Consider the following 23,895-nt stretch of genomic DNA (forward strand, 5'->3'; position numbering starts at 1 on the left):
TATTTAACCTTTATTTATTAACTCATGAGATTAAAATGATCTTTTTAGAGTCCTGGCCAGAGACAACAAGCTCTTATCGCAAAACATATTTTATAACCTAAAATGTTTATTGGCCGAATGTGTTGACAGATTTAAGGGGGCTTATGTTTCCTTCTAGCTCTATCTTAATGAAATATTTGACTTTTGTGCAGCTGAAAGCTCCAGTTCGCTCATCAGCTCATTGATACTTTGACTACTGTTGTGATTTCTTGCTAAAAGAAAACTCTGCCTGCTGAAATCAATGGCAATGAGAGCGGTGAGAGTGAACCTAAACCGTGAAGGTTGTGGGTCAGAAAACCAAAATAATTTACCTCGGAGTTGGTAGATTTGATTTGTAGGTAGGTTGATGTCAAAAATGGTTATGGTATAGGTAATGGTTTTAAGACCAGGGACCTTACTTAGCTTGGCTGTCAAAAACATCTACCATTTGCAACATAAAACCCCCACCTCAGTGGTCTTATTTCCACCGTGCAAAAGGTGTAATATATGTCTATGGTGTATAGAGCTGACAAAGGAAGCAGCACATCAAAAATGAAACTGAGACTATTAATTAACAATTAGTTGAGACTGCCTAAGGAGACTCCTGTTCGTATACACTAGTTGTTTCTTGGTGGGGTTTTTAGGACAAACTCCATGGACCAGACACCAGAAATCCTCTACATTCTTTGTATTGTTTTTATTAGAAAATCATTCACTGTTTGTGTCCAGTTCGGAAGAATAAAATGCTTGGAAATAAACACTTGTCGGTCCGCAGCATTGTTGACATTCATATTTTGTCAAGTATGATAGCTTAATCTGATATCCTCGTTTAAGGCAGCTCAATTCACAGGATGCTCAATCTGAACATCTTCATCACTTTTTGTTCAGGTGGAGTGTTTTCAGGCTTTTAGAGAGTCTCAACATGTCATCTATTCGGGGGATAGAAAAGTTTCATGAGACTCTCGTAGGTGAGGAAGGTGACGGCGTTGACGGGGAAGGCCCTCAGGCTGTTCAGGGTAAGGCCTTTGAAGAAGACCCTCACTCCCTCCTCTCTGAAGCTCACTCTCATGCAGTGGAGGACCCCGCTGTACTCCCGCCCGCCGGCCCCCGACATCTGGAGCCGGGCTTTGACCACGTCCATGGGCGTGGCGAAGGCCCAGGTCACCACGCCCGCCGCGCCGCCTGCCATCAGTATTGCAAATGTACCTGAGGACAGAAAAAAAAAGAGATAAGATCAAGTGCGCAACGCTGAATGAAACTTGTTAATTCAATATTTTTACTTTGGAGGCCATTGAGTATATGAACTCATTGTCATATTCAAAAAAACAGTTTGAGAGGAAACTTCTGGAAACTATAAACATCCGAGATCTTGCATTGCATTTTATGTCAACTATTTAGCATGTTTGGGTCAGTGGGTACCTACATGTTGTTAGGGAATAATTCTCCTTTACTGCTAGATATCCAACCTTTTTGCCCTTTGACGTTTATGACCAACCCTGACGTCTGTTATCTCCCTTAAGGAATGGGCTGATCCAGTTATATGTTGTCGTTCCCAGTTTATGACCGGGCAACTCTCGGTCACAAATGGTTTATGGTTGTGAGAACAATGGAACATTTCTTTCTCTGTTTGTGGACTCCAAGGTGTAATCTTTGAGGCCATAAGGGTCAGACAAGTGATTCAGTGTTCCCAGATGTTTAGGTTATCTCCCCATCTATGTTGATTACTCTCTGTGAACCTGCTAAAAGGTCTAGCCAGAGAGAGGTGCTTCAGAATTGACGTGGCAACTCTCCCCTGCAGTCAGAACCTCTGGCTGCTGTGACTTGTGATGTGAATCCCCCAGCCGATACTCCTAAATAAACCATCAGTGTTTGACATCAAAGCTCCTGCGCTCCCCGTGTCTCCTTCATGATTCGGTGACTCCCAATGCATTGCTACACAGAAGTTTCCCCCACACATGTAGCCTACACAGCCATTAAAGAGGAGTGCGCCAATTGTGTGTTACAAACTGTACGAGGCACATGGTGGTCAAACTGATTCTGTAAGGTATCTGTGAATAAGAAATGCATTTCTGTAATCCTAAGGTGAAGTTCTAATTTAAAAAAAAAAGTTTTCAAGACAAAACAAATAAATAATAGCTTTTTTATGTGACCAGCACAAAGTGCACTGTGTGATAATCATGTTTAATCAGCATCTTGATAAACCACACCTGTCACGTGTGTAACGATCAACCATCAAAAATAGCTGTGTTAAATAAACACACAAGGGGTTCTTGATATGAAATAATATATTAAAGGCAAACAGAACTGATAAAGGGACAATCTACTCTTTCCATCAAATAGTCCGCAAGGAAGTGTATTTACTACAGTCTATATCCACACATTCACAAGATAAACAAAGACAGGTTTTATTTTCAAAACTGTGACAATTATATTCACAGTTTTTCAGCCAAACAAAACACAAACAAAACTCAACAAAAAGTCTACTTGGCGATAAACCGAAATTGTCTTTACTGCCTAATACAGGCCACTATAGCTAATTGACAAAAAAACTGTTAATGTTTGTAGGCCTATTTAGGCTATAATCCACAAAAAGAAAAACACGATGATCGGCGTGGCACAAAGGAGCGATCTCACCCTGTGTTGGAGAGAATCTCTCTCTATTTGTGCGCGTCCTCTCCACGGAGACAGGGACGTGAACAGAGATTTTGGGGGGCAGACTCAAGTGAGAAAAAGGGCACTAATCATTTATAAAAAAATGTTTTAAAACAAAAAGTTAAATATAGTTGCACATCTCTGACTTACTGACCAATTTATTTTAATACCCTCACACTCACGCAATTGTTTAATGCTCAACATAATTCTCCAAAATAATCAGCTAACACAGAGACAATGGTCTTCTTTAGTATTCACAATGCACAAGAGCAGATAAAAAACTAGTACAATTAATAGTTATCAAATGAGCAGCCAACAATCAAAAATGTTGAAGTTACTGTTTAAGGCAGGACATTTACAGGCAAAAATATCATTTTTTCATGAACTTTTTTTAAATGTTGGTCTATTTTGCTTCCATGTTTTCTTTCACTCTAATTGAAATAAAACTTCCAAGAAATACATAAATGGTGTTTGTTTTACTACCATGTCTGAATTCATCTATAGGCTAGATTTCAAGCTAATCTGCATATTTAAACATTACATAACATTTCAGGGGAAAATACTGACTTGACTTAAGTAACTATCTGGGGAAGTTGTGAGGTGATGTGTTTTTTTTGTTTTATCCTGCAATGCCTTGGTAACTGCATGCAAATTAGCGCATTTTAATTAGGCCTAGTTAATGCCTAATTTGCATATCAATGTGGTGATTGTGATGATGTTATTAGATACACATTTTACTGTATTCCTTTTAAGTGTCTCCCCTTAAGTAGGCTACAGTAGCCTACATTAGCCTGTATACCCATGATAAATTGCCTTAGCTAAACCTTGAGCTAACTTATCCATTAGCTATTAGCCTACCTTAGTTAACTCTATTTTTTTTTTTTTTTTAGCTAATTAGCTGTAAACTCGAGGCACTGGCAGCTTAGTCATTTGTTAATCACCACTCATCTTCAAAATAAGCCAAGAAAAGCCGGCATAACATTGGACAGTAAAGTGGGTGGTGCTGCTACCTGTCTGTCTGAAGTGACTGCCGATGTCCGCACCGCTGTGCAGGAAACGTGGAGGGAGGGAGAGCTACGGAACTTCACAGTCTAATCTCCCGACCTGATCTTTTAATGTTGTATTCAATCAATATATTGTTGGAAATGGAAACTGTGGCAAACAGCAGTAGATATACTGTTAATTTATAAAAATGAATGGCACTTTCTCTGGAGGAAGAAAAAGGGCAGGGGCTCAAGCCCACTTTGATGTCTATGTGTGCACGTGGCTGCACGGAGACGTGCTTCTTGGTCGGATTGATGCAGTTTCCACATTCAGTTATTTTCCCCGTTGCATTTTAACATATATAAACACATGCTCAGGAAAACTTAAATATCCCTCTGAATACCTGCATTTGCCCCACACACACACACACACACACACACACACACACACACACACACACACACACACACACACACACACACACACACACACACACACACACACACACACACACACACACACACACACACACACACACACACACACACACACACACACACACACACACACACACACACACACACACACACACACACACACACACACACACACACACACACACACACACACACACACACATCCTCCTCCTACCGTGAGAGCCAAACCCTGGGGCATCCCGGCGCCCACTAAAAAGGCCCTGGGCGCGCCGCGACAGGTGAATATGTAGATGAGGCCTAATGACCCACACCCTCAAACCGTTCATAACAGTGGACATTAACAACTGTAGTTGCGAGGATATTATACATAGTTCATTTAATTTCATGATAATCAAAATGCCTTAAAACTTTTCCCCTCCCACTAGTTTTGAAAAAAACACCTTAAATCAATGTGTGGCCGTCACACGTGGATGGATTATCTTGACTAAGAACAACATTTTGGAATAATGTATCACTGAAATCCGAAAGAAACAAGCCTTTAGTGTGTTTAGGAAAAGGCTGAGATCTTTAACTTTGAATAATTATATTTTTGTTCAGTTCAGTTCCTCATCCTTTTGATTTTAAAAGTTAGATATTTTGCTTAGCATGTCTTCATTTTGATATACCATTTGTAGTAGTGACCTTCCATTTTTCATAAACTGCCCTGGATACATATTTATTTACTGAGGGTCGTACTGTTGCTCTATTACCTCTGACACCCACCTGGCTCTTTGCCGCTCTCAGTCAGAGCCTTTCGCGTGACCTCGTAAGGCAGGAAGTAGAGTCCATAGCAGGGAATGTCCCTCATGGCGAGGGCCATCCCTCCTCTGAACAGACCCCTGGGACCCTCCTCCTTCAGGATGGTGGCCACACAATGAACAGGGCCACGGTATCGGGCAGTTGTTGTTTGACCCTGCAGACGCACCTTCACCAGGTCGATGGGTGCGCAAACAAACACCTGAAGGCAGATGATCAGACACAGGGAAAGTAGACATAGTTCTTAGCAGCTTTGAATACAAAATAAATATTGGTTTGGAAACTATTGGACGCCTCCCAGTGGTCAGATAAAACACTGATTATTTCAAATGATTTAGTTGAACCCCCTGACCTTTCCTTCACCACTATCAGGTCACAAATAATAATTTGGGCCCCTGGCTCAGGTCACATTCTTGATCATTCTAGTTCTTAGCAACAAGACTTTTTGTTTCGTGGGATGCAATACACATTGCAACCTCTAGGGGCCATTAGCACCTTATAATTAAAGTCTTATTTCCCTGCACCTGTAGATGGGAAACACACATGCAACGAGAAACTAGTGACATTCGCCTAAACCATGCAGAGTTTTCACACCCTGAAATGTCCTATTTCGAAGAATTTGTGGTCCTATCATGCCAGTAATATCTGGGTATGTTAATTACAAAGGTGCTTTGATAGAAGCCAGACCATCAATGACAGTCCTTCTTACCTGCACAAAGCCTGAAAAGCATCCGGCAGCAAGGACATGTGCAGCAGAAGGCTCTTTGCCTTGATTTCGGTCGCTGCGCTGAGACTGAGTGAGGTAGTCTAAGGCATTACTGTATGAGCCAAAGACGATGGAGTTGTTGATACCTGTGGTCATCACCGGAAATGCCATGCCTTTGAAGAATCCATGGAGCTGATATAATAAAGGAAAAAAAAAAGAGTTAAATATGCATTAATATTTTGTGATGGAGGCTGGAGCTATAAGGTGCAACAATTTAAAAGGACAAAACACCTACCCCCTCAGCAGAGTATGTTTTAGCTATACAGTGAAATATCCCTTTGTATGCAGAATGGGCCTGCAAGCGCACCTACAAATAAAACATGAGGTTACAAAACTAGGTTTATACATTTGGTAATGTTCATAGGTTTCAGTGTGTCATGCACCTTCACGGTATCCACTGGATGTCCAACTGCCAGTCCCAATGCACCTATAATAACCAACAGGCAAATATCACTCCTTAATACATATTATATTCAATCAACCAGTATTTTCTGTCACAAATTAAAACAAATACAAGTTTTTCTTACCTGAAATACTCCCAGCTAAGAATTCTAAAAGAGGCATGTCTGACTCAAATTCACAACCTGCGAAGAACACCAACGTGGTTTTATAGATAACGCATGAAGATAATGCTTTACAGCTGCTATAAAGAGACCTGACTATAGTCCAGCAGCCAAGTAACGTTAAGGTATGACAGTTAGAGTTAGGCCTGGTAAATGTTTACATCAAAGTTGGCACAATCCTGTAAAACTGTAATACAAAAAACACTTCAGCCTGTCTCTCCCTAACATGGACATTGATAGTGAAAGTTCCGAAACAAATCACTTTTTAAGTAAATCTTTTCATAAAGCCTAACTGGCTAATTAGAGTATTATTACCAAAACAAGGGAGCGGCCAATCAAACATAATCTGCCACGAAAAAATACAAAGAAAAATAGCTGTTTTAAAAAATAAAAACTAGTTTAGGTTATCCAAAGTGTATCAGTACTATCGCAAATGTTGTGGATGCCTAATGACACACTCAACTCTGATAGTATATGTGCATTTTTACTATTTCAAGCCACATTTCCAAGGTGTTAAGCGTTAATAAGTGTTAGCCTGTCTGCCTAGCTTAAAACATTAACTACAGTGCATGCAAAACCAGTTTAATTACAAATGTGGGTTATCGTCTACAGCGCATTATATCGTACACAAAAGGTGAGATAAACACGTTTCGTACCTTTTGTTAGTGTACGTCATTGTCTGAATAGCGCTTTCTACATCTTACTCAATGTAACCCTCAGTCTGCACAGTTTCGCTAAAGTATTCATGAATCTCTGCGGCCGCGCTCTAAGCAACCCGCAGTTAGAACACAATTTCCTGTTGGATACTGCATCCTTCAAAATAAGGGTAAGAATAAGTCGTTTTACAACAACACAATATAATATTTAACATACATGGCAGACCGTTCACTCGTGCGGTGCGGGTACACACACAACGGTAAGGGTAAAGTTCATTTTATGTTTGCACTATTTTTATTGTTCAATGCAAAATTCATAACCACTTTGAATTGCATGGAAAGCTAAGTGTTGCTACATACAGGGACAGCCTTCGAGACAGCAGACAAAGTGCACATAGGCATTTGGATGAAAGCAATTTATAAGTTCGAGGTTTTGCACTTTTCTGCTGAAATAATATTTTCGGTATTGAATTTATAAATGTTATCTGTAATATTCTTTAAGTTCAGTAAACAAAACTACGCTTCATAGCAGGGTTTAATTCAACAGAGGGTTCTTGGAAATACGTGGGCTATCAATGTTTTTTTTTATGGTATTTACATACTTACTCACATAACATAAAAAAGAATACATAATGGTGCTCCTTTATAATGTGGCTAAACCACTTCGTATTCCAGAATGGTATGACTTTATTTTGAAGGTGAAACCGATTGATTTCCGCTAATATGATTCCACCTGGTGAATCTATCTCAGTCTATTGTGAAGAAACTAGGGCTTTTGGTAGCACTACACTGTATAATAAAAGTTATTAAATATATTATACACAGAGGAATTGTCCAGTAGCCTAAGGATGGCGTTTTAAAAAAAGAAAATAAAACACTTTAGTTGTGTTTTAAAAACGAGTTGTTTGAGTTTCCTTCAAGTTCTAGTAACTTTACTGAATACCCTCTATGATCAAGGTGCCTGACCCATGTGACATTAACCAGAGATAGGAGTTGGCGAATCACTCTACTAGAGCTGGAATGTAACTAAGTCATATATTGCACCTGCTACATTAAAGTGCTGAACACATGAAAGCATTAATAATCAAATAATAATACAGGTTTATAAATCAATTTAAATGCTAATCGTTTTTTTGTGTAGAAACTATGTAATGACACTTCTACTCCACTACAATTCAGAGGTATAGTGTACTTTTACTCCATTACATTTATTGAATACCTTTAGTTACTTTATAACCAGCACGGCCCCTAGTAGACCCCCCACACACACAGCAACACAGACTAACACCTCTTGTTGTTAAATGCTAACTATGTGCATTGTGCAATATGTGCAATATATATATGCCGTTAAAAACTGTGCAATACCTGGCTGCTAAATCCTCAGAACTGTTACAGGGTGTGTATTTTTGTCAAATGTGTAACTTTTTTATTATCTTTGTAAAATGTGTAATTTTTTTACATGCTTTTTTATTATAATTTTTTTTTCCTTTAGTACTTTTTTTATGCATGCTTAGGTAACATGTAGCTGTCTTCGGCTCTTTTTCTGCTGTGACAATGTACATTTCCCCTCTGTGGGACTAATAAAAGTATTCTGATTCTGATTCTGATTTGGATTAATAATGTAAAATATAATCAACACTTAAATAAGGATTTAATTACACCAGGATTAAATTCATCATCTACCCTGCAGTATACAAAGTCATTCAAACTAGCTGCACCTTTACCAGCTTTGAGAACACTTTAATGCATCAAAAATTATAATCAAAACAGATCATATTATTCTGAAATGGGCCAATCTGCAGAATGAGTACTTTTTATTTTGGTACTTCAAGTATATTTTGATCCTAATACTTTTGTACTTTTACTTGAGTAACATTTTTAATTTAGAACTTTTACTTTAAAGAGAGTATTCCTACACTGGTACTTCTACGAGTACTTCTCCCTCCCTATGCTCCCTCCTCTGGTCACCAGGAGCTGGAAAGCCAATTGTAAACAACGAGTGACGTCAATTTAATGCGCGACCAAGCTTTAAATAAGGTGGAAAAAAGCCGCGTTCGAGTGGTGAAATCGATTATATCCTTAGTTCGAATTAACAACATACCTTTAAATCATTATTGACCTTCCTTTAAGCTTTGTAGAAAATAACATTTCCCTCGTCCCCCGCAGTGGTTGTCATCGTCTAGTCGGGCAGAGACGACAGAAGGAAATCTTAACAACTTAGAAACAGCCTCGAGATAATGAAAGCTCCACACACTGGCGCTTTGCTATGGATAGCTAGCTAGACAATTAGCTTTTCGTTTCATTTGATAGTTTTTGGGATAGAAAACATGACAACTCTAACAAGACAGGACCTCAATTTTGGGCAAGGTAAGACAAATTAACCGGCGGCATGAAGCAATTAATCATCCGTCCTTTAGTTGTGGCTCAGAGCCCAAAAGCCTCCACACAATTCAGGTGATATATTTGGCAATGGATTTTGAGAAAGCCAGTGAATAGATAAGCAATTTACATATATATTTAGATTTATGGGTGTATACTGGATTATTCGGCTGTATAGCATAATGCATATCAGCAGTGTTTTTCTTTAAAGTCTCTCTTGCTTAAGCACTGTGTTGCTTCTGAGCTAATGCGGCAACACTAAATTGGCAGGAATTTGCATTGAGTTTGGTCTTACAAGTACAAATGAAACGCATGGTTGTTTCCCTTTTCCAGTGGTTGCTGACATCCTGTGTGAGTTCCTGGAGGTCGCTATCCATCTCATCCTGTATGTCCGGGAGGTTTATCCATCGGGAATATTTCAGAAGAGGAAGAAATACAATGTACCAGTTCAGGTATACAGAAGAAAATCATTGTAATTACTGCATGCTCACAGTTCTTAGGAATGCTTGTATCCTATTTGATCCCCAATAATGTTCTTCTGTTTTTGGTGTGTTTATCTCCAGATGTCATGTCACCCAGAGCTGAATCAATATATACAAGATACACTTCATTGTGTAAAGCCACTCATTGAGAAGGTAAGACATGACATGATGCTTTCTTAAAGAGCATCTTGCAGGTTTTTATTTTTTCTACATTTATGCTTAAACTTGCTTGAAAATTACACTTAAAAAAGTGAATGCAGGATTTGATATGTTTTACGAGACATAAGGGCAGGAATTCAGAGGGAAAGGAGCAATTTTGAGCTCTGCTCTTAAAAACTGCTTTTTTTTAAGGTCATACGTCAAACGCGTCATATTACATCACGCAGGGGACACATCTCCGCTCTCTGACCGCGGGTATAGTGGAGTTGCGTTGAGTAAAGCGGTTGTGTTGTAAGGAGCTGGTATTTTTCGGTAGTTTTACATTGCATTTCACCATTTGTAATCATGGTGCAGTATGGTGTTTGTGCAGGTTGCACAAATACCAGCCTGTCAGGACATCGAGTCCACAGTAAAAAGGACCGGAGCTAGCGTTCGTTCCTGGGTGCGTTGTGCATCCACCTCCCTGCAGCACATACTCTCCACAGCTTTATCAGGAAACCGTATTACTTCTATCTCCCCCCCCCTTCGCTGCTCTCTCTCTCTCCCCTCCAGTACTGTGTTGTTTGTGTGTGCGTGGTGGCTGTCACTCCTGGCTCCCGGCTCAACCTCCACTCACCTGCTGCAATCAGCTGTGCACCCTCCCCGACTACACACCTGCTTTCCATCAAGCCATTTACAACGACATATCAACGGAGGCTCCACAACCTTTCTCCGCCAGATCGTCAAGTATCAGCCGTATCCCCTCCGGTACACAGCACCGTAGTGTGGAGTTGCATTAGGTAACGCGAGATACGGCTGATACTGTACTTGCGCATTAGTTTCTGTTATGGATCAGTATCAACAGTCCTGCCAGTAACGTTACTATATTATCAATGCTACTTTAGTTATAGCCTGATATATGATAGCTAACTTTACAATGTTGTGATGTGACGTTAGCTAACATTCTGTAGCTAACGCCGGTCACTCACCAAGATAGCTGCCCAGTTCTCCACTGGTTCTCCTCACACCACAGCTCAATTTCTCTCCGATGGCCGTTATTTCTTCTAATCCTTGGCTGCTCCTGGTCTCTCGGACGCCTAGCAGGCTCATAATTATAAGGTTGTGGTCCGTCATATGGATTCGAATATTCATGTTCAACTTCTTATGTGTCTTTTGTGTCGAAACTAGCATTGGGATCCATGTTTATTAATACGTTACACCGGCCGCTCTCCCCCTTGTGTCCCCCGTGTTACGTCACACGCGGGAGGTCACGTGCCGAGGCTTTTTTATGCAGAAGTGAACATTTCTTACAAAAACGACGCCAGATGTCACTGTAGTGTATATGTCTGTATATCTTTTTGAAAATCTAGTGTATTCATCATTTTCCTACACATTTATTCACAGGTGTCTTTAACCTGGAAGTTGCTCTTTAAGTGGGCTGGCTCCGGTTTATATAGCAGAACTCCTCCATCACTACACCCCAGCCAGAGCTTTAAAGGTCCCATGTCATGGCCATCTCTACTGATCATAATTCCATTGTTGAGGTATACTAAAATAGATTTATATTGTGCAATTTTCCAAACTCACATTGGTTTCTCATACAGCATCTCTGTATAGTATGTGTATTCACTCTCTGTCCTAAACGGCTTGTTGGAGCTCCTGCCCCCCCTCCCTGTGAGCCCAGTGGCCGTCTGCGAGACGGCGAAATCCAGCCCGAAACCAGACCGTTTACATGCAGAAAAAGCTACATAACACACAAGGGGACGAGTAATAACCAGAAAAGCATGACATGGGACCTTCTCGGTGGATGTCTGCTCACCACCTCAAGCTTAACCTTGACAAGACTGAACTGCTTTTCCTTCCGGGAAAAGATTGTCCCACTCTTGACCTAACAATCAACATCAGCACCTCTATTGTTTCCCCGACTCAGACTGCAAGGAATCTGGGTGTGATCCTAAATAACAAACTGTCCTTCACTGCAAACATCGCTGCTACAACCCGCTGCTGCAGATACACACTTTACAACATCAGGAGGATACGTCCCCAGCTGACCCAGAAAGCGACGCAGCTTCTGGCCTAGGCTCTCGTCATCTCACGCCTAGACTACTGCAACTCCCTCCTGGCTGGTCTACCTGCATGTGCCATCCGACCTCTGCAGCTCATCCAGAATGCAGCGGCTCGTCTGGTCTTCAACCTTCCTAAATTCTCCCACACCACGCCGCTCCTCTGCTCCCTTCACTGGCTTCCGGTAACTGCTAGAATCCACTTCAAGACAATGGTACTTGCGTACCATGCTGCGAATGGGTCTGGCCCTTCCTACATCCAGGACATGGTTAAACTGTACATCCCAGCACGTGCAGTCCGCTCTGCATCAGCCAAACAGCTCGCTGCACCCGCACTGCGAGGGGGACCCAAGTTCCCATCAGCAAAAACACGTGGGTTTGCTATCCTGGCTCCAAAATGGTGAAATGAGCTCCCCATTGAAATCAGGACAGCTTGCACATCTTCCGGCGCAGACTGAAAACTCATCTCTTTCGACTCCAATTCGAGTGATAGAATTACTAATAAAGAATTGCTAGCAAAGCACTTATATACTAATAAAGGACTGGCTTATCTAAAGCCAGTTGAGTAGCATTTGAAATGTTTTAGCTCTATGAAACCTGATGATTCTGTTTTCTTCAAGTTTGCATCTTGTTGGTCGAATGCACTTATTGTAAGTCGCTTTGGATAAAAGCGTCAGCTAAATGCAATGTAATGTTAAGGTCTGCTAACCAGCTGCTGCTGATAATACCATAGACCAGGCTCAAATCCCGAGGGCACCAAGCCTTCACAGCAGCTGGCCCTAGGCTCTGGAACACTCTGCCCCTCCATGTGAGGTCGGCCCAGACCCTAGGGGTTTTTAAATTTACACTAAAGACTCACTTCTTCTCTCTGGCCTTCTAGTCAGAGCAGAGTAAGACTCCTGACATTTCCCTGTGTTTTATCTTTACTGATGTAAACTATTGTCTTCTGTTTTCTATTGTACAGTGATGCAAATTAGGCGCTTTTCGGCGCCTCCCGCTTTTTTAACGCTGCTTTGGGTGACTTGTGTAATTCGTGGAGAACCGAAGAGTTTCCGTTTTTGGGGGGGGGGGGGGGGGTCCGTCCGTCCGTCCGTCCGTCCGTCCGTTAGTCCGTCCGACTGACGGACAACTTCTCACTTCAAAAAAGAAGAAGAAATCTAGATCGCAAAATAATTAAACAAGCGAGTGCCTGTTTTTCCTGGCCAAGGACAGGTTCCTTGAACACAACACGAGCGTAACGTGTCTTCACGTGTTTATGTCTCGTCTGAAAGGAGTGTACTGTAGACTAGACTATAGTGCTTACGGAGAGCACAGGAACGCCGCTCCAGCTCTTCAAATATTGCAGTACCCATAAGGAGCCGTACACATGCCGCAGTGTTTGCGTGGCTGTGTCTTTAGTTGTAAGCACAGTGGCGATCTGTTGTTATTAGCATCTGGTTAGCTAGCTATGCTAGCGAATTTGGAAGAGAGCTCTCTCCTGAGAGGCTCAAATAACCTCAGCTCAGTGAGGTTAAGGCACACCTTGATATGATCATTGTAATTATTAATGAGACATTAGAGACTAAATTAAAAACAGGTATAAAATACTATATGACAGTAACAAAAAAGTTGTTAAAAATAACAAGAATAGAGTTTAAAAGGGGAGAGTGATTTGTAAAATATCCAAAAAGAAAAATCTGCTTACAGTTCTGTTTCAAATGGGTGTTTAAAGATGTACCCATAGATATTCTCATGTTGCTCTCAAAGTGCACCGAATGATGCTTTTAACTTCAATATTTAAAAAAATATCTTCCCGGGGGAGCATGTCCCCGGACCCCCCAAGAGGAGGTTAGGTCCCCTCCACTTAAATCATGTTCACATGGATAATAAATACATTTGCACACATCTTGTGTCCATATCTTTCTGTTTTGGTGGTCATGCTAGACCAGGGGTCACCAACCTTTTTGTCACCGAGGGCTACTTCAAGGGTACTGAGTAATACGAAGGGCTACTTGTTTGATACAAACTTCCTGAATAACATAATTGCACGGTTCACGTTTAATGATAATATTATTATTAATAATAATCAGAATACATATTAATTTACTGTATGTGAAGGACTGTCTGATCACATGTTAACCTCTTAAGGCTTAGTGGCCACATGCGTGGACAGCACTTTTGTAGCTCTTATGTCCACAATGGTGTACACTGCTGAATTGGGGTCTTATAGCCACATATGTGGACACTTATACTGCCATCTGGTGGTGTCAGAAGAGTATAACATACAATGGTAAAAATTCAAGATGGCGGCAAATACGAGGGATGATTCAAGTGGCCACTCCAGACACAAACATCGATCAGGTAAGAAGTCCTGCCTTATTTCATGGCTTATTCTTATTTAGATATTTATATAAGCGTTGGATATTTGTCATGACAAGCAAATTTGGAAAAAAAAGTGTAAAAATAAGAACGTAACATGTCGCTAAACATGAAGTACACGTTTGTGTACTTATGGACTGAAGCTCGTCAAAACAGCTAATATACTAGTAAACATGCACACATGTAAAATGAGAAAACAAGTATATCTGGTGCAGCTAAAAGGCTGTACATTGTCTAAATGTAATACATAACAATTCAATCACTAAATACATATATACATACATAAATTAGTTGGATTAAGACGTTGTACAGTACCATTGAAATCCATTGTTTTTATTTCCAGAGCGTTTTTCTTTACACCAAGCTATGCAGCTACTTGGCTTGATTGATGAAGACAACTCAGATTTAGACCTATCTGACAATGATGATCCCATCCTGGATACAAATTACCAACCATCACCACAGGAGGAAAGCAGCAGTGAGGATGAGGGTGACAGTAGTGACAATGAGGACCCCATTCCTGAGCCCACAGAGCACAGCAGAGGACATAAACGTCGCCGTGGTGCAGATAATGGTTAGTCAAGACCCAGTAGATTTGTGTTTATGTTATGTAGTTAGGGCAGGGGTCTGCAACCTTTTTGACCAAAAGAGCCATTTTGCTCCTTTTTCCAAAAATGTTTTTTGTCTGGAGCCGCAAAACATATTTCATAGCTTGATAGCTTATAAAGTTGTATTTATTGTTATATCAGACAAAAACTACAATTTCTTTGCATTTATTAGGCTATTTATTACATTATATAAAACTGTTAACCTCTAATAAGAAACAAAGAACTCCTATAAGGGGAATTAAAAATAATACACAGGCCTACTTTAAAATAAATTAAACACAGCACTTGGGGAGTCCTCTGCACATTTGAAGGGAAAAATATATATAATTAAAATGGGCCCACTTTGAAATAAATAAAACATATAGCTGCACCCTAAAAAGAGTTAAAGGTAGGGTAGGTAAGAATGGAGAAACCAGCTTGAGTGCGCTAGAATTTGAAAATACACAACCGGAAAAAATATGCCTCTTCCTTCAGACTTCCTTACAGAGCCCCTCCTCCAACACACACGAACGCGCACATGACCAATGAGGGCACGAGATAAGTTTGTGCACAGATGGAAGGCTGACAGGCAGGTAGGCCATCCAGTTACTTTAGCCGGCTCAGATGATTGGTCATGCTTTTTATAGTACTACAGCTTCCAGAGATACATTTTTGTATGTATTTATTGTCAAAGCATTTAATATATTCATTGCTATCGGGACGTTAAGAGCATTCCATGGAATATAACAAAAAGTGTTTTCTGAAATAAATTACATACCCCATTGAATTATGACTGAAGATCGTCAGCTGTCTTCCTCTCCCGTGTTGTTCCTCGATACGTAAAGGCTGCAGCACCTTTGACAACTTCTCTCTACATATCAAACATACCGGTAAACCAGCATCGTTTGCTGTGAAAGCATATAACTCTGTCCACACAGAATTAAATCCTGTGTTCCTCCGATACTTTTCTTTGATTTATCCATAGCTCGCTCATCGAGCCGGGGGTCAGGTTATTCGCCTCCAAGAAAAGGCGCTCGCGCGGGACCGTAGCAGGATGCGACGCATATTTTAGTTGACCTAATTAAAACCGTTTTGTTTTTTATTTATGTGTCACAGTATCACCTCAAAATACAAGATACCAAACATTTTCAACCGTGCAACAAAATATAAATAGTCCTACAAATACTTTTATTTTATTTCCTTCTTACTTTTGTCTAAGCTCAAGGGAGCCAGAGCAGAGGGCTTAAAGGGCCGCATGCGGCTCGAGGGCCGCGGGTTGCCGACCCCTGAGTTAGGGCCTCAGGGCTACGTGAAGGATTGGAGGCAGAATGCTTATTTACATTGACAGGGACAGAGAGTACAGGGACAGGTTCATCCCACACTCCCAGACGTCGATGTCGAACTGTACCGATTGAGACTGATCGTGCAGAAGATGACTCTGAGGAGCCAACACCAGGACCAAGCCAAACCAAAAAAAATAAAAAGGGAGAGTCCAAACAAGGTAATTGTTATTATTTTAGCATGCCTTGAGGGTAAATTTTCAAATTTCATGTAAACGTCCACACAGATTCAAGTTTTTTTGCTTACATATATAAAATGTAACTTACTGCAATAAATACTATACATACTAAATACTATTTTATTCTGATTCTGGTTGTGCAGGACTTGGAATACGCTGGAAGGCTACTCCATTGACGCCAAACCTTGCGGAGTATCAGCATCAGGACGAAAGCGATCTGGACAGACATGGCTGGACCCCACTAGAGTATTTTGACCAGTACATCGATAGAGATCTGATGACACTGATTTCAGAATGTTCTAATGCCATGTCACTGTCTAGGAGTGGGGACCCACTCAACATGTCAGTCGATGAGGTCTACCACCTTTTTGGTGCCTGTATTTTAATGTCCTGCATCCGATACCCAACCATTAGGATGTATTGGTCCAAAGCCTTTAAAATCACTGCCATCACTGACAGATTCACGCGTGCCAGATTCTTCAAACTGAGGGGAGCAATAAAAGTGGTAATTGATGATGATGTGCCTGAAGATCTGAAGATGTCTGACAAATTCTGGAAGGTGGGGCCTTTTCTGGAGCGGATTCTGCGAGGCTGCAAGTCTCTGAATCGACCTGATTGCACATCTATTGATGAGCAAATGATACCCTTCACGGGAGCCTGTCCGTACAGACAATATCTGCCAATGAAGCCCAACCCAGTTGGCATTAAGAACTTTGTGTGTGCTACAGCAGATGGCATTGTGCTTGACTTTGAGCTCTATCAAGGTACACAATCACTGATCGAGAAGGTCGAAGAACCCGAGGGCCTGGGCTTGGGAAGCTTAGTCATCGAGCGTCTTTGTCAAACCCTGAAACGCGGCACAAAAGTGTATTGTGACCGGTTCTTCACCACCATCAAAGGTGCGCAACAAATGATGGAGAAGGAGCTGTACATAACTGGTACAATAATGAAGAACCGACTCGCTGGAGCGAACGACAAGTTACCCAGTGACAAAGCCATGAAAAGCGCAGGAAGAGGTACCTCATCAGAAGTGTCCGCTGAAGATGGAAAACTGTGTGTAGTGAAGTGGTATGACAACAAGCCAGTATTGCTGATGTCTGTTGTTCATGGTACACAGCCTGAGGACACCTGCCAGCGCTGGGACAAGAGGTTGAAACAATATGTCACTGTTTCGCGACCAAGCATTGTCCGTGAGTACAATACCAAGATGGGTGGAGTTGACTTGATCGATAGAATGATCAGTTACTATCGCATGAGCACCCGTACTAAGAAGTGGACAATGCGGATGGTCATGCACTTCACGGATCTGGCTTTAGCCAACAGCTGGCTACTCTACCGCAAAGACCATGCAATATGTGCTGGACCAAAGACAAAACCCATCCAGTTCCTTGAGTTCCGTATGGAAGTGGCAAAGATCCTCTTGGCCCAGCATCACGGTGCAGATGCTGACCTATCGGAACAATCAGAGGAAGAAGATGCACAACAAGGGGTAAAACGTCATGTGACAGAGGTGCCCCATGTCTCGGTCTGCAGGAGGGCTAATGCCCACCTCCCAGAGATGATGGGCCTGAAGAATGCCATGCGCTGCAGACAACCAGGCTGCACTGGAAGAACCCGAGTGCGCTGTGTGACCTGCAAAGTGTTCTTGTGCATGCAAACCGAACGCAATTGTTACTTAGCCTTTCACACATAGGTGATGGCAGTGTGATGGCAGAGATTCTGTGAAGGTCATCAGGTGACCCCTGGGCCTCCGTAAGCAGGCCGGGTCCTTCTGTCCTCAATGTTCCCACCCTTTCACATATCCTATTTTTTACATTATGAATGCAACATTTCACATGAGCCATACTGTGACTGTCAAAAAGGGGCAACATTTTTTTTTTCACTATGACGTTCCGTCATTTGTTGTACGTACCGTGTACGTAACGTGACAATTTAAAAAATGATTTGAATGTTTTATATTTTGTTACAGGCATACAATGTCATCCTGCAATTACTGTTTGCACTGTTGCAGCTTTTCAAATGATCCATGCATTAGTTTTAACTGTCCAAAGGGGCAAAAGTGCAATGTTTCCATGTTATTTTTACTCTGATATTCAAAACATGTTCAAAGATATGTGTGTATGTGTTATTAATACATGCAAAAGCAGTCAGGAAAAACACTGCTGTGTTCAAGGTGGAAATAAAGAGTTTTTCATTCTATTACTCAATGGTGACTTAATTGGGTTTTATGGAAATTCGGACCAAGAATCCACATATGTGGACATCATTTTTCTCTAAAAGTACATCATATCAAAAGATGATTCTTAGTTTTCATTCTAATTAGGGTCCAATAAGCCCAAATAGCAAAGATAAATAAAAAATGCATGTAAAAAAACAGCTTGGGCTTAATGATAATTATTCCTCACAATAATTATTAACAATGATTTACCATTGCTATAGCAACCCCATTGTTTTGTTATGAAAATGTATCTATATTTATACACATTCTCGCGAGATCGATCAGGGGTCGTTGTAATGCTGCGTTCACACCGTACAAGACTTCGCTCTAATCGCTCGAGTTTCACTGCTGCTGCCAGCTGTGTTTATTCGCATCATTCAAACAAGACGCGCTGGCTCGGGAGCTACAACTACAACAAAATGAACATATTTTACCGTGATTAAATTGTAATATCCGTTTCTAAATGATGCCGAAGTAACAACATACTGATACCGGTTAGTAAAAACCATGAATTAATGCTTGACAAGTCTGCAGACAAGACGGCAGGCGAAAAACCTTTTAAAATGCTTGTTTTCTGAATGGAGATTGGGTCGACCAGGCTAAGCTAACGTTGTATATGCTAATTCCACACTCATAACAACGGCCTACAGACATAAATAAACCAGCGACTGTATTCGCCATGACACAGACAATCTGTGGTTTGTACTTGTTTAACTTTTGTCCAGTTTCTGAAAAGATATGAGGAGCTGTGATCTCTGTTTGCTAACTGCTAACAGCTAACTGCTGATGTTTTCTGGTTGAACGTCAGTGGCAGGCTGAGATCCTCACCACTGCTATGTGTGTGTGTTTGTCTGTTTGCGGTGTGGTGATGAGGCCCATGATCGTAGCTGCTCATGCTAGCTTGTCTCAGCTAAAGGTGGAACGGAGATTTGGTGCGTGGAGTTCAACTCTGAACCTATCTGGGGTCAGAGTTCAATTTCACGCACCAAATCTCCATTTCACTTACATATGTACATACACAATGTGTGCTTTTAAAACGTTTTATTCAATATTGTCATTTTAAAAATAAAAATGTTTTCAATAATTTTTTTAGACGGAGCTCCATGGTGACTAGTGCTATTTTTAGAACATGCACGCGGGCGACCAATTTCCCCCCTGCGGGCGACTTAGTGCCCGCGGGCACCGCGTTGGCTACCCCTGTGCTAGCCCCTCCAGAAAAACGCGGGCAAAAATCCTTGATTATGCGGGCTAAATTCCTTGATTATGCGGGCTAAAATCCTTGACTATGCGATTAAACATGCAGGGTTTTTATGTGATTTTATGCGGTGAAGTTGCGAAATATGCTAAATAGGCGGGGGAAAAGAATAACAATTTTTTTAAATATTGGGCTGTCTTATTTATTCTCTCTCACACACAAACTGCCACTAACGTTAAACCCCTTTACTATTCAATTAAACACATTCAATGTTTATTTATTGTAAAAGCAATTGGGCTATTTTAATCTCACACACACACTTCTCCGCCTCATTCTGTTTTCATTTACTCGTTCGTTATCTGACCAGCTTCAATCTTGTAGGCTACTCACTTCGTTTCTTGTAGCCCTCGAAAGGGTTTTGGAGGTTGATCCCTCGGTGAACGTGAGTTGAATGGCTTTCTTGTCCGCAGCAGCAGAAAGCATTTTCGAATGTTTGAATGAATCAAAGTGGGTCGCCACCGTCGATTTTCTCTCATGCTCCAACACACAGTTGCACGGGGTGCAGAATAGTTTCCCCCCACTTTTTGCCCGGTCTTTAGTAGAAATGTTCGTTGGTAAATGAGCTCTATACAGTGTTGTTTACATGCTGTGATGCGCGAGCTGATGACGTCACGTCAAGACGAGTTAACTTTTTTTTCTTCTCAACTTTGTGTGGAAAAATGCGGAGATAATGCGGCCTTTTGATAAATATGCGGCCTTTTAAAAATCTGCGCCATTTTGCTGATTATGCGGTAAATTCTGCCATCGCAGAATCGCGTTTTTCTGGAGGACATGCCACACCGTCATACTTGTCAACCCTCCCGATTTTCGCGGGAGACTCCCGATTTCATTGCCCTCTCCCGGTTTCCTCCCGGGGTCATATTTCTCCCGCATTTCTCCCGATTTCTGACAAAATCAGATTTACACAAGACTGTTTCCACTCGGACTTTAATACAGCTGCAGCATTGTTTGGTTTCCATGGTAACACGTCTCTTTAGTAGCGTGCGCAACTCAAAGTCTGAGAGGGTGAGGCAGATATTCACAGACAACAGAACAAGAATCGACAACTACTCTACTCTCTGCTCACTCCTTTCCTGTAAAATACAGGTCCAGCCCACACATACTGTATGCTCCATCAAGGACGGTGCTACAGGCCACAAGGCAGTGCACTTACACCTACAATAAGCATGTTCATGTTAATCTAAAAGCTCCAGCGATTCACTAGCACCCGTTTGTTTTATTAATTAATCAATGAAGGGCAAAAGCAGCAAATCTACTAAAGAAACATTACCTAAACAATCAAAAAAGTTGACAGGTAAATTTCTGTCAATCATCTTATTGATTAATCTCCCAAGTCTTTCAGCAGTACCAACTGTTGGGTAGTTTAATTAACAACAAAACCTAATATTTTATTAATTATTATGTTTTTTCTGTAAAAATCTAAATTGGTAAGTAAAGCTTTAATTAAGTAAAGGTATAACGTGGCATGAGAAGAAAATGCCCAAGGGAAGTACAAGTACTTCAAACTCGTATAGAACAAGCTACTCCAGCAAATGTACATTAGGTACTGTCCAGCACTGATGCTGACGTGGTTAATTTAGGAGATGCCTGCCATCCCTGATCTACATGGATTCACTGCTGAAGTTTTTCCTTTCCCTCCCAGAATGATGCAGAGAAGGTGGTGGTGGTCATCATGGACAAAGAGCATCATCCAGTAGAGAGATTTGTGTTTGAGATGTCCCAACCTCCACTGCTGTCCATCAGGCAATTCCCTTTCTTGTTCTTCTTTAAAAAAATAAAATAATCAGTAGTCAGTATAAATAACACACTAACTGCCTTTGGTTTTGTTTTTACAGCTCAGACACTTTACTGTCACATGTGGAGCAGCTGCTGAGGGCATTCATCCTGAAGATCAGTGTGTGTGATGCTGTCTTAAACAATAACCCACCAGGTAACGTCACTAATGATCACATAAAGAGAAGCACTTCTATGAAGATTTAAAAAAGTGATTTGCTCTGATTCCCTGACAAAACTCTGCCAAGCTTAAAGTGTTATCTGCCAATCTTGGAAAAGGAGGCAGGATTTGGGTGAACCTGGGGAGAATGATGAGCCTGTAAAGCATAGTTCAGTGTATCAAATTCCCTGATCTAACTCTTAAAAAGTAGTACCCCTTCTGAAACTGATATTTATTGGACAAGCATGCATTAAAGTAACAAGTCTAACGACTAGAACGTCAGATGGGAACCAAGCTTTTAATGTCAGTGTGTTGAGATCATATCATACTTTAATTGATGTTCCAGTTGAAGTAGATACAATTCATACATTTATTTTTGACTTGTTGTTTGTCACAGGCTGTTCATTTTCAGTGCTGGTACACACCAGAGATGCTGCTACTCGCAACATGGAGAAGGTTCAAGTCATTAAGGTGAGGTTTTAAAAAAATGCAAACATACACATTAATAGAATACTTCATAGCCCCTAAACTGCCATGTGTATATCATTTACTTATTACGAGTGTTACCTTGAATTATTAAAAAAAACGTTTCTCTTGCATGCCTCCACAGTCAAGTAAAACCTTGATGAACTGCCTTTAGAACAAAACATCCATTTTCACATCCATATAACTGCCTTTAGATATGCAGTATAATCCAAGTACCATTAATGGGAAAAAAGCATTTTGAATGAAATAAAAAATACAATGTTTGATTGTGCCTCCATGCAATTTAATTCATCATGAATTAAAAAAAAGTATTCCTTTTAAATAATGGTGTGGGATTGTGAATATAATAGTAGAGTCTGAATCTGTTTTACTTTTTGCTTGTATTATAATCACCTCTTATAATATGGTAACAATGAACAATAATAATAAATAATCTGTCACATTTGTGCATCTCCCTCCTCAGGACTTTCCATGGATAGTTGCTGATGAGCAGGAGGTCCACATGCAGGAGCCGAGACTCATCCCGCTGAAGACCATGACATCCGACATAGTAAAAGTGAGCATCTCTCTCAATCAGTGTATCTGCTATAAATAAAGTTTTGTTGAAATGTATCCTCTTGAAATTCCCCAAATTGCTCTTATTGTTTATTGATTGTTTCTATCTTTTGCAGATGCAGCTCTATGTGGAAGAGAGAGCTCAGAAAACGTAGCCTGGGATGATTTTAAACCATGATAAGAGTATAAAACACAGTCTATCACAGCTGGAAACTGTCTAAAAGAAGACTTCTATATATAAAAGCGCTTTGAGGAGTCCCAAAGACTACAGCTGCCTATATAAATGACTCCATTTGCTATTTAATAACAATCGTAAGAAACATAGATCATACACACACTGACATTTTATTCAGAATCGTTACTGTTTCACAGACCGATTGGATCCCATGCCACACAGATATGCATGAATATGGTTGTTATGAATTGTGTTTAATGCTTTCCATGCACATCTTTAATGTGACATTATGATCAAAGAAGAGCTGTCACACTATGATGATAAATCCCAGGGAAGATGGAAAACATCATTACAACAAATATCACCAGCATCTTCTACTGACTCTTCTATCAGTTCAACCCTCAGCTGTGTTCATCTTCACTGTTTTGTCGGGGAATTGTTTTTCCCAAAGGTCCCCCAGAGATTGTCTTTTCACCACAGGGAGTTTGTTAGACCTTTATATCCCACTATAATGTCGCACTGAGTCATAGCAGGTCTGTGCATGGTATCTACAGTATTACAGACGGGGAGGAATGCAGTGTGAGAGTCTTTGGTGGGTTCCTACGCAGTAACCGGGACCTTGGTGTGTTTACCCGTGCAACCAGTGGTTATGTTTACCCATTCTTATGTGATTCATTCAAAGTTGTTGTAAATGTTGTGTTAAAGGAACAGTTTTAACTGCTGAAAAATATGTGAATTAATATGTATACAAATATGACATGGTAATAAAAGATGTTTTTAAAGCACCACCTCGAGTAAGATCGTTTTAGGATGATTCTTGGTAATATGCTAAAACAGTTTTCCTATATGGTATAACACTCAATGATAATGAGACAC

General features: G+C 40.8%; 2 protein-coding genes across 6 annotated transcripts; one reads left to right on the forward strand and one right to left on the reverse strand.

Moving 5' to 3' along the window:
• Positions 1–700: 700 nt before the first annotated feature.
• slc25a45 (solute carrier family 25 member 45) lies at positions 701–7,190 on the reverse strand. 2 transcript variants are annotated; one of them, XM_079674062.1, is made up of 7 exons: positions 6,872–7,190; positions 6,180–6,236; positions 6,036–6,079; positions 5,888–5,959; positions 5,596–5,784; positions 4,841–5,088; positions 701–1,224 (listed from the first exon to the last, which is right to left on the reverse strand). In XM_079674062.1, exons 2-7 carry the CDS (start codon positions 6,214–6,216, stop codon positions 948–950), a joined length of 867 nt encoding a protein of 288 aa, XP_079530188.1. In that variant the 5' UTR covers positions 6,217–6,236; positions 6,872–7,190; the 3' UTR covers positions 701–947. The 2 variants fall into 2 exon arrangements, with proteins under 2 accessions (XP_079530188.1, XP_079530189.1); XM_079674063.1 differs by having other exon boundaries at positions 4,854–5,088; positions 6,872–7,016.
• Positions 7,191–8,858: 1,668 nt separating this feature from the next.
• mad2l2 (mitotic arrest deficient 2 like 2) lies at positions 8,859–23,807 on the forward strand. 4 transcript variants are annotated; one of them, XM_079674056.1, is made up of 8 exons: positions 8,859–9,238; positions 9,584–9,702; positions 9,814–9,885; positions 21,513–21,613; positions 21,706–21,800; positions 22,201–22,274; positions 22,753–22,845; positions 22,961–23,807. In XM_079674056.1, the coding sequence occupies exons 1-8, from the start codon at positions 9,199–9,201 to the stop codon at positions 22,997–22,999; spliced, it is 633 nt and encodes a 210-aa protein (XP_079530182.1). In that variant the 5' UTR covers positions 8,859–9,198; the 3' UTR covers positions 23,000–23,807. The 4 variants fall into 4 exon arrangements, 3 of the variants coding, with proteins under 3 accessions (XP_079530182.1, XP_079530184.1, XP_079530183.1); XM_079674058.1 differs by lacking the exons at positions 8,859–9,238; positions 9,584–9,702; positions 9,814–9,885 and adding exons at positions 13,004–14,273; positions 14,635–14,865; XM_079674057.1 differs by lacking the exons at positions 8,859–9,238; positions 9,584–9,702; positions 9,814–9,885 and adding an exon at positions 13,004–14,865.
• The last annotated feature ends 88 nt before the right edge of the window (positions 23,808–23,895 follow it).

The sequence above is a fragment of the Notothenia rossii genome (assembly GCF_949606895.1).
Source record: "Notothenia rossii genome assembly, chromosome: 4".
Lineage (NCBI taxonomy): Eukaryota > Metazoa > Chordata > Actinopteri > Perciformes > Nototheniidae > Notothenia > Notothenia rossii.